The sequence below is a fragment of the Ylistrum balloti genome, unplaced genomic scaffold, assembly GCF_031769215.1.
Source record: "Ylistrum balloti isolate Yb309-2 unplaced genomic scaffold, AGI_CSIRO_Ybal_v1 Utg369690, whole genome shotgun sequence".
NCBI lineage: Eukaryota > Metazoa > Mollusca > Bivalvia > Pectinida > Pectinidae > Ylistrum > Ylistrum balloti.
In genome coordinates, this window is record NW_026781926.1 from 1069294 (window position 1) to 1089441 (window position 20148).

At 33.6% G+C, this 20148-nt stretch overlaps 1 protein-coding gene across 1 annotated transcript; it reads right to left on the reverse strand.

The window, feature by feature from the left end:
• Window positions 1-4697: 4697 nt before the first annotated feature.
• On the reverse strand, window positions 4698-9105 carry LOC132565094 (thiol S-methyltransferase TMT1B-like). Its single transcript, XM_060229701.1, has 2 exons — window positions 8593-9105; window positions 4698-5410 (listed from the first exon to the last, which is right to left on the reverse strand). Exons 1-2 carry the CDS (start codon window positions 9103-9105, stop codon window positions 5171-5173), a joined length of 753 nt encoding a protein of 250 aa, XP_060085684.1. The 3' UTR covers window positions 4698-5170.
• Window positions 9106-20148: the final 11043 nt, after the last annotated feature.

Genomic DNA, 20148 nt, shown 5'->3' on the forward strand with positions numbered 1-20148 from the left:
AATTTTCTATGTTTACCAGTTTTAATTTCTGGGTTTACCAGTTTTAATTTCTAGGTTTCCAGTTTTAATCTCTGGGTTTAATTTCTAGGTTTTAATTTCTAGGTTTACCAGTTTTTCTGTTATCTCTGGGTTTATCAGTTTTCAAATTCTGAGTTTTAATTTCTGGGTTTAAGTTTTAACAGACTAGTTTTTTTTTTTAGTATTGTGTTTCTCAAGAATATCAATAGCTGATTAAATTCTAGGTTTACCTTCAATGTATATTGCAGTTTTAATATTTACTAGTTTTAATTTCTAGGCACAAGGATATTTCAGAGTCTAGGTTTACCATTGTCGCATATATCTAGGCCAGTTTTAATGCTAGGTTTACCAGTTTTAATTCTTTTCAGTTTTAAATATTTATTTTTTACCATATTTATGCTTTATTCTGAAGTTTATTTTGCCAATCTGTTTTTTTTTAAAGTCTTTTAATTGTTGACAGTTTTATGGGTTTACCAGTTTTAATTTCAACATAATCTCTAGGTTTACCAGTTTTATCCTGGTGTTCAGTTTCTAGGTTTACCAGTTTTAATTTCTGGACATTCTAGGTTTACCAGTTTTATATTCCTGGGTTTTAATTTCTAGGTTTACATACCTGGTGTTTAATTTCTAGGTTTACAGTTTTATATTACCAGTTTTAATCAGCATACCTGGTGTTTCAGTTTTAATTTCTAGGTTTACCAGTTTTATATTCCTCTCAGTTTTAATCTCTGGGTTTACCAGTTTTAATTTCAGCATACCTGGTTTTAACTCTGTGGTTTACATTCTTATATTCCTTTCATCAACATTTCTAGGTTTACCAGTTTTAATTTCTAGGTTTCAGAATTTTATGGAAATTTTAATTCTCTAGGTTTAACATAGTTTTAATCCTGGTTTACCAGTTTTAATTCTGGGTTTACATTTTTAATTCTTCTCATCAGCAGGTTTACTAGTTTTAATTTACCAGTTTTAATTTCTGGGTTTACCAGTTTTAATTTCTAGGTTTACCAGTTTTAATTTCTAGGTTTACCAGTTTTAATCTCTGGGTTTACTAGATTGAATCAGTTGAAATATCCGACTTTATGTAAGGGTTTTCCAGATTCAATCTTCATGTTTACCATTTTTAATGAGTGTTCTTCTTGAGTAACAGAACTTTGTTAGTATCATAAAATTCTGATAACAAAACAGACTTTTTTTTAGTATTGTGTTCTCAAGAATATCAATAGCTGATTAAATTCACCTTCAATGTATATTGCAATATTTCATGCACAAGGATATCAGAGTTGTCTCCCATTGTCGCATATATCGCATGCAATGTTCTTTTCAAAATATTTATTTTTTACATATTTATGCTTTATTCTGAAGTATTTTGCCAATCTGTTTTTTTTTTTTTTTTTAAAGTCTTTTATTGTTGACATATGAAAGAAATATCAACATATTCCTCTCATCAGCATACCTGGTGTTCAGAATTCTATGGACATTCTTATATTCCTCTCATCAACATACCTGGTGTTCAGAATTCTATGGACATTCTTATATTCCTCTCATCAACATACCTGGTGTTCAGAATTCTATGGACATTCTTATATTCCTTTCAATCTTCATGTTTTAGCTCTGGCATTTATGCATATAAATATACAGAGGATGATAAAATTAAACTTAAATCAGTGAGTATTTATGAAACAAGTTACATTAAGCTCTTTTGTTGCCTTAAATAGAAGCATGTGAAGGGCCTTACTGTAGGAGGATACTGGAGTACCTTTCTTCCCACTAGGAAAAAACATTCATGGTCCTTTAGCTGGGTTCAAGACAAATATGTTATCACTAAGGTTGATCATCCCAAAAATGTAAATAAACTGATTGGAATTGGTTGAAAACTTGGGAACAATCATACAAAGTATATTTTTCTATTCCTGATGGCATATTTTCCCTAAATGTTGGTAGAAATATGATAAAATTGGGAATGTGGTACCCTCAGAGGATAACATTGACCCCTGGGGTGAAAAAAAATTTCATCAGGCTTACACCAATCCTGAAGTATGAAAAGTTAAAAAGTCTAATTAATCACTTCCAAATGTTGACCACGTTGGAACATTTATGGACTTTACCAGAGAAATTGTTAATAATTCAGTTGTTTTGAATACATGTATGTTGAAATAAAAGCATTGTTTTTAGCTCATTGAGGATTTTTTTTCTTTATTTTATGTCACAATCAAATTTATTGTTGGAGAAAGTAATCCTATGTAACCATATGTCTGTCGACTCTTTATCTTCAAGAAAGCTTTAAGCAACTGGCAACTGGTAACAAAGAAGTTCTTTTAACACAACCAGTAAAGGATTAGAGTGTGACGTTTCGATGACTACATGGTCACATTTATCTTTTAACACAACCAGTAGAGGATTAGAGTATGACGTTTCGATGACTACACGGTCACCTTCATCTTATAACACAACCAGTAGAGGATTAGAGTGTGGCGTTTCGATGATTACATTCATCAGACAAATGATGAGTGTGGGGCATGCTAGCACTGACCTATGTAGTGTACCAGATGGTAAGGAGTCAACCAACTTTTTCAGCTGTACTATAATCCTAAGTACTGAGGTTGAAAATAGTGTGAAAAATTAATCTCACAAAATGAAACTTTACATCATTGTGAAAAACCCTGTTTCCTTCTCTCAGTCTTACTTAAGCCTGGAGATTGTCATAGACCAGCCATAGTGTGAAGTGGACCTGCCTTGACCGAGACCTTGACCTATTATATCTATAACAGATACACTCTAACTAAGAAATAAGATAACACTTTATTTCGATAACAATGGATTAGATTGTATCAAATTTATTTTATACACAAATATGTGTGCATTTCCTTTTAACAAACAATACTGTCAATATATGACACTGTTAACATGTGAAAAAAACATTAAAAAATGGTACAATATGATTGTAATGCTGTTGATATTCAATGATACTGATTACAAGCTTACATATCACAATAACAGGTAGTCCTTATAATCATAGTAATCAGACTAAAATGTTTTCTCTCATGGACAACAATGGCCCACAAAAATTGTAAGAATTTGGGTACTGACGTCAGACTAAGAAAAGTACAAGCATTTATCCGTCAACCCTTGATTTCCAATAAGCCGGGGGACTCCTAATTTTCACCTCAATTTTAGACATCAAATCAAATTAATTAGACATAAAATTAATTTGAAATGCCATCAGAATGTTAAAACACAGGCACCATAAAAAGCAACTACAAATATTTTGTTGTAAGTTATAATTTTGTAAAATACTATTTTTGAGCCTTGCAGATTTGAAAAGGCACAATTCCCTTTTGAAAATCCTAACAAGTTGGCAAGTATACACAAATATAATAAAATCTGATGATAGGAATATGCCCATGACAAAATTATTTTCACATCATTGATGCTCCAACAAAACTAAATACACTAACAATAATGATTACACTAAAATTAAAACATATACATAAATTTGCTTGTAACCTTTGTAAAACATGGTAAAACACAACTTGGCTTTGAGAGCAGGATCAGTTAAGAGTAAAACTATAAAAACAGGGATCTGAATCCCAGCGGAGGCGTTGAAATAAATTATGACCTCTTTAAATGTACATTAAAATTGATTACTAAAATTACTGTTTAATATATTAATGAAACTATCATTCTGTATTTGTATAGTACCTATAAGTGGTAAATATAAATGACATGAAGACATACAGTCAAACCTTGTTATCTCAAACTCTGTGGTACCATGGAATGTTTTGTGTTAAGGAAAGTAGGGACTAAGGTAATACTTTGAATTAAACAGGGTCTTTGAGTTATATGAGTTTGAGATAATAAGGTTTGGCTACATGAGACTGCTGATTGTCAGATTTAATTACATACAAAAGTTTGATTTAAATAAATAATGAAATAAATAAATGAATAACTATACATATCCAGATAAGGAATAAAGACACCGCAAATTTTCAAATAATGTCCCCAAAACTCAATGACTGCGCACATAAGACAATCACAGTTACCTCCCTTAATGCATAAACACCTATTGCAAAGTTCAAAGTCAGCAGTCGTAAAGATAGTAAAACTAAAATAAAATATACAAAAATCTCAACCATAACATAAAAAATTGGAGATGAATACTTATGGATTTTCAAAAATTAAACTTCCATCTAGTTAGTGTAATAACAAAGATTATAAAACAAGCTTAAACTCAGTATAAAACCAGTAGTATTAACACGATGTCTTATCAGTTCTGATATACTTCTTGTCAAAAGTCAATAGGACTTTCACTACTCTTTCATTTCATTAATGTTGATAAATTTTGAAGTAATATGATACATCGTACATGTATATGGAAAAATAGCCCACACTAAAATATTTGAATGTGAAAAATGTACACATCAGTACAACACACATTTAACTTAAACCCAAATAAAAACGAGGAGTCTGCCAATTGATTAATGTTGACTCAAGGTGCATGAAACTTCATCTTAATAATCACACATTTTAAAATATAATTTGCAAAACCACTCTGCATGAGCTTGCAAATTGGTGTGACTCTGAAGACTGACATCATTGAATAATATGTATAAATCTCATTAAAAACAGTTATTTCATTAATATATTTAAAAATAAATATATCACAATGTTACGTCAGTAGGCTGGGAGTTACCTTATTCATTTCCTTACAAGCACACCCTATATTTTACTGAAAATCTTGATCCCCATAGCTCTATATGGTGCTACATATAGACAATGTCTTTCTTCAACCTTGGCCCCATAGTTCCATATGGTGCAACATATAGACAATGTCTTTTTTCAACCTTGGCCCAATAGCTCTATATGTGCACCATACAGACAATGTCTTATTAAGCCTTGAGCCCCATAGCTCTAAATGTGCACCATACAGACAATGTCTTTTTAAACCTTGAGCCCCATAGCTCCATATGGTGCAACATACAGACAATGTCCTTTTAAACCTTGAGCCCCATAGCTCTAAATGTGCAACATATAGACAAAAGTCTTTAAACCTTGAGCCCCATACCTTTATAGAGTGCATCATATAGAGAAAATCCATGTCCTATAAATCTAAGAGCTCTTTAGACAGGAATATATGTTCTTATAACTTAATGCTTTATTTGGTGGCAATACCCATACAACAAGGTTTTATAACACATAATTTTGTTGGTGCTGTGAATTGTTGCATGTCTAGTAACTTGAATCCAGCTGCCTTAACAGAAGACCCAGTATCCCTGGTCAGTTCACATCCATCAGCAATCAAACGCCATATCGGACTTAACAAACGTTGAAAGAAGTAGATGATGCCTCTTTTATTGTGTGCACATACATGGTCCATGAAATAGAACTTACCATTCTGTGCAAAAAGAAAAGTAAATTATGAATTATGATAAGATAGACTTGTTAAACTACTTCAGGTTACATTCTTAAAATAATTCAAAATTTAATTTTGATGATGCCAGTATCAATGAACAGATTTCTCATTAACTTGATAGACTATCCAGAGTAACTAAATATTGTGATTTTTCAGCCATGGCCAGATTTATCACCGACTTCAACAAGAAATGAAACAGTCCATAGTTGACAATGAGTTATATATTAATACCTTATTACCAAACATTTTGATATTAATTATGACTTTTCATACAATAATACAATAAACTACTAGGTTTTGGTGACAGAAACCGCAGTTAATTAATTACAAATGATACATAATTAATGAGAAATATGTAATATTTACAATTTCTATGTATTATCTCTACCTTGTTAAGTGGAAACATGTAATATTTACAATTTCTATGTAGTATCTCTACCTTGTTAAGTGGACATATGTAATGCTAGTTACAACCGTGGTTCTTAAACTAAATTTACATAAATGTAAAATACACATGAAAAAAAAACATTAATAAAAAGGTTTTTGCATGGTAAACATTAAAAAAAAATATGTAAATAAAGAGGGTGGGCTCCAAATAGACTTTGTCTTAGAGCCATATTTCTGCCTGTAGTAATGCAAAGCCATAATTTCCTGATGCTAATGGTGAGCAGGGACATACAACACAGTGGGATAAGAACCTGCCTATATCTAATTGCAACTCTATAACCATGTTAACTAGTCTTGCTGGTTTTATAAGCCATTTTTCTCTACAAGTTCACAACTAATATTTTCAAATTGATTGTGCAAACTTTTGCGAGAAAAGAATTCTGTTGACTATGGATTTTTATAAAACAAAGTACATGTTCAAGCCATTTAAAACTGAAATATCAGCCTGTGTTGTTTACCACTTTCAGCTGAAAATATGAAGAAAATCTTAAATTTAGTAAATGGCATTAAGCTTAGTAACTTTCTGATTGACTCATGTAATTTTTGTGATAGATCACTTTAATCTATTACAGGGTAGTATTATTTTGTGATAGATCACTTTAATCTATTACAGGGTAGTATTATTTTTGTGATAGATCACTTTAATCTATTACAGGGTAGTATTATTTTTGTGATAGATCACTTTAATCTATTACAGGGTAGTATTATTTTGTGATAGATCACTTTAATCTATTACAGGGTAGTATTATTTTGTGATAGATCACTTTAATCTATTACAGGGTAGTATTATTTTGTGATAGATCACTTTAATCTATTACAGGGTAGTATTATTTTTGTGATAGATCACTTTAATCTATTACAGGGTAGTATTACTTTGTGATAGATCACTTTAATCTATTACAGGGTAGTATTATTTTTATAATGAATATAAGATTCACTTCTTACTAACAGATAAAATGGCTCTGGTCAGTGCTAAGTTCACGTTAATACAGCAAAGCTGGTTGGCTATAGGTTTACTGCTTTCTAGGCTCTTCCTTTTTCTAGGCATTGTCTCACCGACGACATCAGTGTTCTGTTAAGGTGGACAGCATAGCAACACTGGTTGATAAGATTAGTTAACAGAGGTAAGAAGGGAATTGGATGACTTCGTGGATAAGAGAACAAATGCCAAAGTCAGAGAGTTCACCACTGGGCTTCGTTTTTAATGCCTTTATATTATATGTCTCTGACATGAGGTACAAAAATATTTTGGGGAGAGGGACTGGCACGCAGAAAACACACACAACAAACCAAGTTGTTATGTATAACCACATGACTGACCAAGCTACATCAAGCCTCTCTGCCCTTCACAAGGGGTCTGTTTGATCCAACCAGGCCAAAAGAATGCTGCTGTTATGCAAGGAAGGGTCACCAAAGTTGATTTGTAACATAAGCCATCCCTCCCTATCTTCTTATGATCCACCCATGCCAATAAACATTTTTGATATATTACTAAATTGATACCTTAATTAATCATTAATTTCTGTATTTGATACAGAGGTCATTACTTACTTCAATGCTAGGACTTGAACGCAGAACCTCTGGCTCACTAGTCTGACACTCAAATCACCGAGCTAAAGAAAAGTTCTCCCTTGCCAAGCAGTATATTGCAGCTAGTATTAACCAGGGTTACATATTACCCCTCCAGAAAATAACTTGTCTTTGAGTTCCCAAGGGTTACAGTGATGTCTGTGGGACAATGCAGAGTATCATTCCTGGATCCCTACATGGGTGCCAATGTAACAGAGGTTATTACTTATTTCAATGCCTCCACCAGGACTTGAACATGGGACCCCTGGCTTACTAGTCTGACACACAACCAATTACGCTAAAAAGAAGTTCTCTCTAGCCCGCAGTATATTGCATCTAGTATTTAATAGGGTTACATGTACAATGACCAATTAAAATGAACTTCTAGGTTTGGTGACAGAAACCATGGTTAATTTCAGTATGTAATGTTATATAATGATAATTACAAACGATACATAATTCATGCCTTGTGAAATATGCATTGTTCATAGTTCTTATATATTTTCTCTACCTTGTTAACAGGTGGGAATATATATGTTTTGAAGCTGTTTTTAACCATGGTCTTTCGTACTGTATAATCATCACAACCTGCTAGATTTTATCACTGATCATGACTTCCAACAAGAAATGAAACAGTTTAAAGCTGACACTGAGTAAATATCAATACCTTATTACCACAGATTTCGATAGTATTAGCAATCAATGTAGATATTTATGAGGGTTATCATTTCCTGTACTTGAACTATTTCTACTTTATCAGTTGATTAAAATTGTTTCTTTAAATGTGGACTTCATCTGAGTCCCTATAAAATTGTTTCTTTAAATGTGGACTTCATCTGAGTCCCTATAAAATTGTTTCTTTAAATGTGGACTTCATCTGAGTCCCTATAAAATTGTTTCTTCTGATTGATACTTTGTTGACAGTCAAAATGCTGCCAGAGTTTCTTCGGGCCCTTAAACCAGACGTAGCTATTTTAATAGGGTAGATGGTTGAGTGTGGAAACTCTGCACTAGAAGAATGATAGTGGTACCTGTCCATCAAAATGTCCTATATATCATATACATCCCCTTTTAAGGCAAACACCTGTTCATTTTTAAATACAGTAATTGGAACAAATAAAGATCTTATGTTGACATAGATGACGTACGTGTTTTAAAACTCTCTTGACCTCCTTCAGAACACGATCCGGATCCGAGACCGAGCACAAAACGAGTGTGCTGACGACGACATCAAAACTACAGTCCGAGATTTCCGCCATGTTCTCTCCGTAAGCACGGATGAAACCAGCCAACTTTACACCACGAGAGTCCTTAACATTGTTCTCAGTGTAAGATTCAAAGTAAGGATTAGGGTCTAAACAGGTTACTTTGGTGCCCGAAGGATAAAATTGAAAGTTAACACCTCCTCCTGCTCCGATCTCCAGAACTTTCAGTGGTCCCACTGTGTTCTTCAATTTCTCCATTGAATGAAACAGCTTCACTTTATATTTACCGAATACCTTGTTGCTCTTACAACCTAGCATTGCCAGCGACCAGGCAAAAAACCGTAATCGCCATCGGCGGATCTGTCCTTTAAAAATAAAATATCCCACAAACAGCGCTAAGCTTAGGTATACTATATTTTGTACGTAACCCCGCACAACAGTATCCTCGTCCGCCATCTTGTAAAGTCATGTGATCATCTGTGTTGACTCTAGCTTATCACGTGACTCTGTAATCTGGATTGTCTTTTTTTTTTTTTTAGCTTACTTAGGTTCTCACATAAATACCCTTACATGTGTCTAAATGGAACACTGGGGTTTATACTTAAGTTTCTTAAGAAATTGAAAAGGTGGGGTTGAAATAAAAGAAAACAAAAAACAGTTACTCTCCTACCTTTATAAGTGAAGGTTAAAGGTCTTCAGGGCGCTTTGGACACCATGTACATTATATCAGTGCCGGAAAGATAGCCACTGTCTAAATTTTTGTGCATATTTTGCTCTCAGATGTGTAGAAGATATTTGTTTTAAGTGACTTCATAATTGATTATTGATTGAATTATACATTCTTCTAATAGAAGAACACAAAGTAAATCAGGACAAGAACATTCCGGCAGATTTTTTTTTTATATTTGGGAACATCCCTGGACACGAAATATATATCCCGATCCAACACCAACCATGTGTCAAAACAATATTTCCGCATAAAATGTGTTGTATGAATTATATTTGCGTATACACGAGTTGACTCTGCCTTTTGATGTCATATGATATGTTAAGGTATATGATATTTCAGTATTCAATAATTTACTACAAGCCTTATCATACATATTAGATATAACGTGTAGACATTGGCAAAGGTGCATTTGTGGTCTTTATTCAAGGTTAATAATACATCTGGCAACATAATGCAGATATACACCAGGTTTTACGTATTCGTGTAATTTCTTATTATATTAACGTGTTGTTCAACCAAGACAAAATATATATATATATATATATATATATATATATATATATATGTATGTATATACATGTAGGTCGCTGATGAGAACAGAGACTTATATACATGTAGGTCGCTGATGAGAACAGAGACATATATACACGTAGGTCGCTGATGAGAACAGAGACCTATACATGTAGGTCGCTGATGAGAACAGAGACATATACATGTAGGTCGCTGATGAGAACAGAGACTTATATACATGTAGGTCGCTGATGAGAACAGAGACTTATATACACGTAGGTCGCTGATGAGAACAGAGACTTATATACATGTAGGTCGCTGATGAGAACAGAGACTTATATACATGTAGGTCGCTGATGAGAACAGAGACTTATATACATGTAGGTCGCTGATGAGAACAGAGACTTATATACATGTAGGTCGCTGATGAGAACAGAGACTTATATACATGTAGGTCGCTGATGAGAACAGTCATATAAATGTAGGTCGCTGATGAGAACAGAGACATATATACATGTAGGTCGCTGATGAGAACAGTCATATACATGTAGGTCGCTGATGAGAACAGAGACTTATATACATGTAGGTCGCTGATGAGAACAGAGACATATATACATGTAGGTCGCTGATGAGAACAGAGACTTATATACACGTAGGTCGCTGATGAGAACAGAGACATATATACATGTAGGTCGCTGATGAGAACAGTCATATAAATGTAGGTCGCTGATGAGAACAGAGACATATATACATGTAGGTCGCTGATGAGAACAGAGACTTATATCTGATGAGAAAAAATCTTTGCAATTAAAATTTAGTATATTAATTCACATATTATTCAAATGTTCGGAAAACACGACAAATATTAAGTTTTGGTAAAGAAAATAACGAGAAAAATCCCTATTTTCAGGGCTATTTCTGCATTTAAGAATTATATGTATATATATATATATATTCAAATTGCCAACAAAAGACGTACACATCTAATAATGATCAAATAATTACGTATCTATGCTTTACATTACCCATTTTCTTTTCTTCTTGTTTTTGAGACTTGAGACACTTTTCTATTTCTATTTTCAAATTTTACCCAGTGATAGAAAACATATTGAAGCCAATGCTAATGTTAATTATTAAAATGATGGACACAGCTGATAGCAGACCAAGTTTTCATATTTTGGCTCTATCCTTGTAAGTATGAAAATGTGACATATCCGCTAATTTTCCCTGACCATCTGTATAGCAACATACCAATAAACCAATACAAATTTGATAGAAATAAGAATTTATGAAAAAGTGGTAAGAAAACTTTATTTGGCGCATGTTTTGACATATGGTCTGTTTATTGAAAGTGTGGGCCCTTTTGGCCTTTTCAATCCTAAATATGAAAATTCAAGAGTACAATTTGTATTGACATTTATGGGACTATGACATGCTAAGTTTGAAAGAAATCCCGCTGAAACTGGTGTATAACATGCGCTGGAAACCCACCTTTAGATGTGCTATCGGTAGAGAGTTGGGAGGTAAACTTCCAAACTTTTAGATACTTGTATTAATGATTTCCTTGAAGAAATATGATTATAAACTTGATAAGATTTAGGAAATGTAGGAAAAATAAGTCAATTTATGGTGTTTTCAAGCATCATATACAATCAGCTCACTATGTTCATACTGGCTTTATCTTGTACGTCCGTCTGTCTCTGTCTCACTTTATAATGCAATGATAACTCATACATTGACACTGAAAATACTCGTTTGATAGACGTATGGCCATTTTTCGCTCAGAAAGTTTGCAAAATGTTCAAGACCCGTTCCCTTTCGTCTTTAAATCATTGAAAGAACGAGCTGAAATAGAAGGCGACTTCAAGAATAACAAATGCAAATTCTGTCCAAGTTACAATTCCTTTCCATCAGCTATGATAGTAGACAGTTATGTCCCTTTGAATTCATAAATTGTTTTGAAACTCTTGTTTTTCTGATATTTTAACTGTAATGTATAGATATGATAAATGGGGATGCGATACGTTACGTGTTACCACTGCACGGAACTAGGCAACGCGATTAGAAGGACAGGTCTCTATATTGCTGCCTGACACACATAACCTAAGATATACATAGAACTTCCGTGAAAACTTTGCCTTCCAATCTATGAAATGACGCGTGTAATTATGTCTTCACTTTAACAGTATATATCTATTTACCAATACTGTACAATAAATGTATTGTTGTCGCGGCGGAAACGTGATGTAGAATTACACTGGAATCAAAACTGGTAATTAAAAGTATGGGGTAGATTTTGGCGACTAGCTTTTTAAACTTTTTAAAAAGTAAGAAACAATAGGAAGATATACTTACGATGGATTTTTATCAATGTCCTCCGTCGTCGAACAGGTTTGTGACATCACCCCGAGCTAAGTGAATGGGTTTCTATTGTATGTAATGCTAATGAACTCTACCAGTGAAGTGAACGTGTATGTCGTGCGTGCGCACGTGACATACAAGAAAGAGTGCACGTGTTTTTAGACTGGCCCATATCTTTATCAAGAATATTAAAAAAAGACTTTACAATTCTCCCCTTTTCCGATTTATTGTGTTAATCAAGTTTTAAAAATCCTAACAAAAATGCCATTTACCATTGACATCTTATTTACGGATAAATTCACCATTTACTGTGTTTCACTGAAAAAAAGTCCAGTGTCATTAGCAACAATTATTTTTTTACACGACAACTGGCAATATATGGTAAGCCGATATTCATAACATTGATAAATTCAAATGTTTGAGAAGTATGCAGCATATTCCATTCAATAATTGGTGACACAACGCTATCGAAAAATCAAGAAATAAATAATAAAAAACAAAAAACAAAAACAAAAACTACAAAAACAAGAGAAACCGTGTGTGTGTGTGTGTGTGTGTGTGTGTGTGTGTGTGTGTGTGTGTGTGAGGGTGTGTGTGTGTGTGTGTTCTTTTAATCTTCCTTTTTGTTTTTATTTCATTTGTGTGCGTCATATCTGATCTATTGTATTTAATTCTTTTAAAATGGAATGTGCGTGTTTGTTTATGGATCTTTGCTCTTTTCATATTTTATACGTTATGCGAGAATGGAATGCTATCCAGTAAAAAAAAGACAGCATCCTGTTAATCGCACCATCATAAATCAAAGTACTGAAAGTACTGAGAGGCTAAACGTATTGAAAAATGTTCACAAATAACCGCTAAGCTATATTACTTTCCCCATACTCCTACACTTTGGAATGCAAAAATTACTAAAATAAGAGAACCAGAGGCTATTTTCCTTAATTTTAAGCGATTTCATATCTTCTTTAATTCTTATTTCAAATTTGACGACAATAATGTGAACAAATCAAAATAGGTAAAAAAAAAATAAAATAACAAAATAAACACAACCATATATTCATCGCCAACAAGAAAAATGATAAACAGCTCTATGATGAAGTTGACTTAATACAACCTTTGAAATCCCCCAGATGTTGCAATTACTATCCTATCAATATGAGGATTTAGACAAATCGAAAGGACTTGATACCTACTTCTCTATTTTAAATGTATTGCAAAGTAATAGTCCTAACTTATTATAATCAAATTTTTAGTTGAGGAAAGTAGATAAGGTGTACACAGCATTTCAGATAGATAAAAGTGGAAATAATTACATTAAATGTATTTGCATGCCTATCTTCCTTGAAGTATCATGGTTAGATTTTTATTCCAGTAATTATATCTATAAAGACATAGTTCTATGAGATTAAACTAGACTTCCATATATATACAAAATTTACAATATTTTCACTATAGCTACTATTATTTCTGATCTCCAATGCATTAGATAATGTCACCATGACACGCAAAATGAATGAATATGTTATGGAAATATTTCGTTCTAGTTAATTGATAATTATAGACATGAATATTTTGTTTTTTATACGCGTTGTGTTTGAAGGAATATTTTCATTTCAAGGAACTTGGATACACATTAACAAACCTAGAGAAATCAGCACAATCAACCTTCATCAAATAAAACTAAAAGACAAAAAATATGTTATAACAAAGTCAACATCATGATCAGTACAGTATTAAAAATATATTGTTCATAAATCATGAGCACCAATTGCACCTTGCCCACGAAGCGCAAACTTTTTATCTACAAAAACTTGAAAAAGTGTCATGGCGGTGGGTGTGATAAACCCGAAAAAGTGTCATATCGGCGGGTATGCGCGTGGGACGAACAGTCCAATTTTGTTTAGTTTAAACATATTTTATTGACAAAGAAAAGTCAAAGGGATTGGTCAGTAAGTTTTGCCAACTTATAGACGACTTCTCCCAACAATATATATACAATATAGTACAAAAACAAGTCACATGGTGGCATATATAAATGAATGCGTATCATACACAAGAGATGAAAAAAACTAATTGAATAGCCACTTAAGTTATAATATTGATAATGAGAGAGAGGGAGAGAGAGAGGCGAGAGGTAGAGGGAGAGAGGTGGGGGAGAGACGGGAAAAGAGGGGGAGGGAGAGAGAGAGAAACTCCTTATTTTGTATATAGAAGTATAATTATATATCAGTCGAACCTACCCGACCTGTTGAGGAAATGCTGTGCAGCCTTTGCAATTTTTGCATTGTTAACATCAGATATATTCGGGTCACCTTTGCATAGAAGATCTATTGTAATATTACCTTCAAACCATGCTAGTTCTGTTAATAGAGATCGACGCAGATTGGCATAAACAGGACAGATTAGAAAGAAGTGATAGGAATCTTCACAGGGATGCCCACAACGGCACTCAGCACTAGCTAGTAAATTGGCTCTAAAAAGGTCATAATTTAGGGGACTTGCTCGATTTCTGAGTCTACAATGAAGAATACTTAGTTTCCTAGGACCATGATTTACAAAAGTTTTACAGATATTAGTATCTATTAGTATGGATTTTTTAACATTATTCTTGAATGAGTTAAGGGATGGAGAATTTCTGATAGTAACATTTAAATCGTTCCAAAGTTTTGATGTAGAAGGAAAAAAAGAAAGTTGTGATAGTTGTAAACGAAGAGGCTGTTCTCTGAGTAGATGGTTGTTACGTAGATTATAAGGAGTAGCATTTCCTACAGTATTTGGCAATAAGTCTATTAGAAAATTCGGTGCTGTGTTATTAATAATAGTGAAAAATAGAGCAAGTTTTCGAGCTTCTCGTCTTTTGGAAAGAGGAACCCATCCAGTTTCTTGATATAAAAAATCTATTTTTGTGTATATGGGCAGCCCTGTGACTATTCTTGCAGCTTCTAGTTGGATATTTTCCAGAATTAAAGAATTTACTACACCGCAGTTGTCCCATAGCTCACATGAATATTCAAGTAAGGGACGGATATAGGTAAGATACAACTTTTCCAAATTATTTCTATTTAAAATAAGTTTAAGCTTTCGGAGGGTTGCTACATATTTGGTTACTTTGCTTAGAATATACTGAATATGGGCATTCCATTTACCATCGTTAGAAAGAATAACTCCGAGGTGTTTGTGTTGATTTGTAATTTGAATTGGGGTGTTATCAAAGGTAAGGGATGGGATAAAAGGAAGTTGCCGATTAGAGATAATCATTGCTTCAGTTTTTTTAGGGTTGAAGGACATAAGCCAATCTTTGGACCAAATTTCAAGTTTCCTCAAATCAGATTTGGCTACATTTTCAATATAGATTAAGTCTTGTGATGAATATGAGAGGGAAGTGTCATCAGCAAAAAGTCTAGATAAAGAAGAAAGATTATGTGAAATATCGTTTATATATATTAAGAAGAAGAGAGGACCTAGTACAGAACCTTGAGGGACGCCAGCATTAATAGTCTTGAACGAGGATAATGAATCCTTAATAAAGACGGCCTGCTTTCTGTTAGACAAATAGCTGGTTATCCATCGGAGAAGTGATCCAGAAATACCGTAGTTGTTTAGTTTAAATATAAGGCCTTTGTGCCAGACTCTGTCAAACGCCTTGGAAAAGTCACAAAAAATTAAAATAGAATGTTCAAATTTTTCTAAGGAGGTAATTATAGAGTGATATAACTCAATTAGTTGATGAGTTGTGGAATGATTAGGTAGGAATCCTGACTGATACTTGTAAATAAGATCATTTTCAATCAAAAAATTGTAGATGTGCTTATATATCACACGTTCAAACAGTTTACCTATACAACTTATGAGTGAAATTGGTCTATAATTAGAAGTGACACTTGGATCGTTAGCTTTAAATACGGGCATTACGTGGGCAATTTTCCACAAATCAGGAAATACAGAGGAAGATAGTGATCGATTAAATATAATAGACAGTGGTACAGAAACTTCATTGGCTACAAGTTTGAGCATTTTATGACTTATACCATCAGGACCTGTTGCTTTATTTAAATTAAGAATATTTATAATATCTTCAACTTCACCAGGAGCTATATGGATTTCAGATAAAACGGAGTTGGTGCGCCGTTCAAAAAAAGGTAAATCTTTGTCTATGTCATTTTCTGATAGATTACATACAGAACTAAAATAGTTATTCAACAATTCACATTTACTGTCATTGTCATATAAAATTTCGTTTGTAAAAGAGTCTAGTAGGGGGGAAATTTCAATATTTGTTTTGCCCTTAAGAATACTTCGTAGAAGTTTCCAATACGTTTTGGGATTGCTATTACTTTTGTCAATCACCGTATTTACATTTTCATAAAATAATTCCTTGGCTCTTTTAATCATATTGTTTACTCTGTTTCTCATGTACTTATAATTATTTTTATTACGCTCAGTACTATTATTAAACATTATTCTTTTAAGTCTATCCCTTTTTCTGATATTGCGTCTTAGCAGACCATTCATCCAGGGCTTGTCACCATCACGCACTAATACTTCTCTCGAGGGTATACACGTATTTACAGCATTTAAGAATTTCTCGGTGAAATAATTACACATTTCGTTAACGTTTAACATATGGGTGAAATTTTCTAGCCACGGAATACTATTGATCATATTTTTAAGTTCGTCCACATTGGATTGATTGTACAGCCATACTTTTCTTCTGAAGTTGTGTTTAATTGTTACAGGAATATTAATGACGACGAAAGCAGCATCATGGTCACTAATTGCTCGCTCAATTTCGATCACATCAGAGAAAACTACATCTACAGTATCACTAACAATAATGGGGTCAAGGAGTGTAGAAGAAGTATCAGTACGTCTGGTTGGTTCGGTAATAACATTTGTTAGATTATATTGGGAAAGAATATTACTTAGATCAACTCTATCATTTTTCAAAAAATCGATATTTAAATCACCTGTAATTATTACGTTTGGTGTTTCTTCGAGAGCTATATCAACTGAATGTCGAAGATGCTGCCATAAGACATTGGCGTTGGATGAGGGAGGTCTGTAAATATTACATATTAAATAAAGAAAATTTTGGAGTTTGACTTGTGACCATATCATTTCAGAGTTTCCAAATTCAAGATCAGTTCTACGCTTGGCGATAAGGGATTCAGAAAAATACATGGCAACTCCACCACCAAACATATTCCTATCTTTCCGGAATGGTTCAGAGAAACCATCAATTATGATGTCGGAGTTTGGTACAGAGTTGTCGAGATGTGTTTCAGTAATGGCTAAAATATCAACATCGTCTGCTAGTGAGGACATATAATTTAATTTGTTACGTAAGCTACGAATGTTTAGGTGTAATATACTAAGAGCACTGATAGATGAACTACTATTAGAACTAGGTCCGGGGTTTGGATGAATATCGCCCGCTATCAATAAAACAATTAAAGCTGAATTATAAGGATTGTGGATGCAATGGGACAACTGCAAAAGCAAAAGATAGATCCGATGGAGGCAATTTAGATTGGAGAGCAATGCTAGAAATAAAAATAAACAATTTTTAACTTTAAGAACAAAGGTGATTGAAATACACGATAATTTACTATAAAAACAACCTATGGCAGCCCTCCATGCACACACGTCGTTACCTGTCATGGAGGTTGGAAGTTGACAAAAAATAGAAATAGGTGGAGGACTACCAACGAAAAAAGGGGTGCACAGACATATCCTAAGGTTGGGGAGGAATCGAGAAAAGAGAATAACTGTGGAGAGGGAGGATGACAATGCGCCATTGGAAAGATGAAGCTATAGTATAGTAGACAGCAAAGGGAAGGTATAACAATGAAACAGATAAGTATCATGTCGAATACCGAGGAATGAGGGGTAGGTATTGGGTATATTAACGTATGTAAAGACATATAACAAAATTGTATGTTTATATACTGGATATCCGTAAGGAATAGTTGGTAATACTAAAGGCAAAACTATATACATGGGTTACATTAGAAAAACGCATATGCGCAAAGTATATATCCATCCGATGAATATCACACATGTATAAATATAAGTTCGTATTAATAATACCACACTATAAACAATTGATTTTTTTAACATGTGAGGAATGTACGCAAAATGAACACAGATGGTAAGTATATATACAGTATAATGTATGGATTCGTAAGCGCACATGAACGAAAAAATAACTCCATAGCCATGATTCAAAAGGGAAAAAAAAAAAACATTTTTTTTTCTTTAATCATGTGAGGAATGTACGCTGAATGAACACAGATGGTATGTATATATTCAGTATGAATATAGTATAATGTATGCATTCGTAAGCGCACATGTACAAAAATGTAATAACTCCATATTCATGATTCAAAAAAAGCATTTGGATTTTTCTTATCGTGTGATAAATGTATGCAGAATGAAGACAGATGGTATTTATATATTCAGTATATGTATAGTATATTGTATGCGCTCGTAAGCGCTCATGTACAAAAATATCACTCCGTATTCATGATTAAAAAAAAAAAAAAAAAAAAAAACTTTTTTGATTATTTTTAACATGTGAGTAAAGTACGCCGAATGAACACAGATGGTAAGTATATATTTAGTATATATTTGTATATTTTGTGACGTCTAATGAAGTAAAATGATGTTATATATGAAGACGATCTTGCCACAACGACAAGGATTAAAGCAAAATTGATGTTCTGTTTGTAAGTTTTGTTTGTTTAAAAGTGCTGTTAGTTAATAATTCAAACTAGAGGCGTGTTGTATATGTCTCTGTTCAAACCAAGGCCCCAGACTAGCTTCTTATCATGGCGCCAACTCGCACGTACAGTGTTCTGTACGCTTACGTCATGTCGAGAAGGATTCATAACCCGCCATAGAGTAAATACACTGTAAATGAAGTCACGCAGTTACAATAAACTTTGATGATACAAGAAATCATTTTTTGCTTACTTACGGCAGAGACGTATCTCTGCTTACGGTTAATATAGTTGTTTTCTAGGAATATTCACAGCAGGCTCGATCTTCTTCGATGTCCGTGAGCAAATTCCGTAAAATATATTGTTCAAAATTTATCAATAGTTCAACCACACTGTGCTTCTTTTTTGAAATATGTAGTAATCGTATTGTTATTAAAAAATAAACTTATTGAGGATGCTTTTAAAATAGCGATTTAAAAGATCGCGGCATTATTTACGCAGAAAATTGCCGCTAGAGGGCTCTAACTCTTTTCGATATTTCAGCCAATGAGAAGGCCAGGATCGGTAAATTTTGTCTGAAAGGCCGTCGCAATAGGCTGTACGTACCGAGTACGTTTAGCCTAATAATGAATAGTTTTCTCCCCGTGGGTTTTGACCAGAAACCACGATAGCCTCCCGATATTTGGCGGGTTAACAGCGACACTCGGATTTTATCAAGCGTGATGCTTCTTTTCTGTAGCTTCAACCAGTGCGTTTTATGTTCTTCAAAAAATATTGGTAGATGCAGAAACAACAAGCTTTCTGAGCAAAGAAACCAAACTGAAACAATTCCCGTTGCGTCTAGATAACTTACTAAATGGCGAATCGACAAAACCATTTATACCCGAGTTTGTGTTGGTGTACCTTCAGACCATACAACTCAAGAGTTCAGAATTCACATTTGTAGTTTGTTTACAAAGATGTTTCTTTGTTTACTAGTCTCATGCCGGTGAAACCGGTGGGAACTATAGTATGTCTGTCTGTCTGCCCGTCCCGCCGTCCGTCCGGTATATTGTAATGGCTGTGAAGTTAGGTTTCTCTCCCTTGTAATATCAAAACCATATCACAAGGTTTCTACTAAGGTTGGCCAATTTAAGTCAAGGGAGATAACCATTAAAACAATAACGCAAATGTAAC

Excerpts from the sequence above, each read along its gene's own strand:
- LOC132565094 (XM_060229701.1), bottom strand. The coding sequence starts at position 9,105 with ATGGCGGACGAGGATACTGTTGTGCGGGGTTACGTACAAAATATAGTA. Across the intron at positions 5,411-8,592 it reads TCAAGAGAGTTTTAAAACAC|AATGGTAAGTTCTATTTCAT; the intron begins GTACGTCATCTA and ends CTTTTTGCACAG.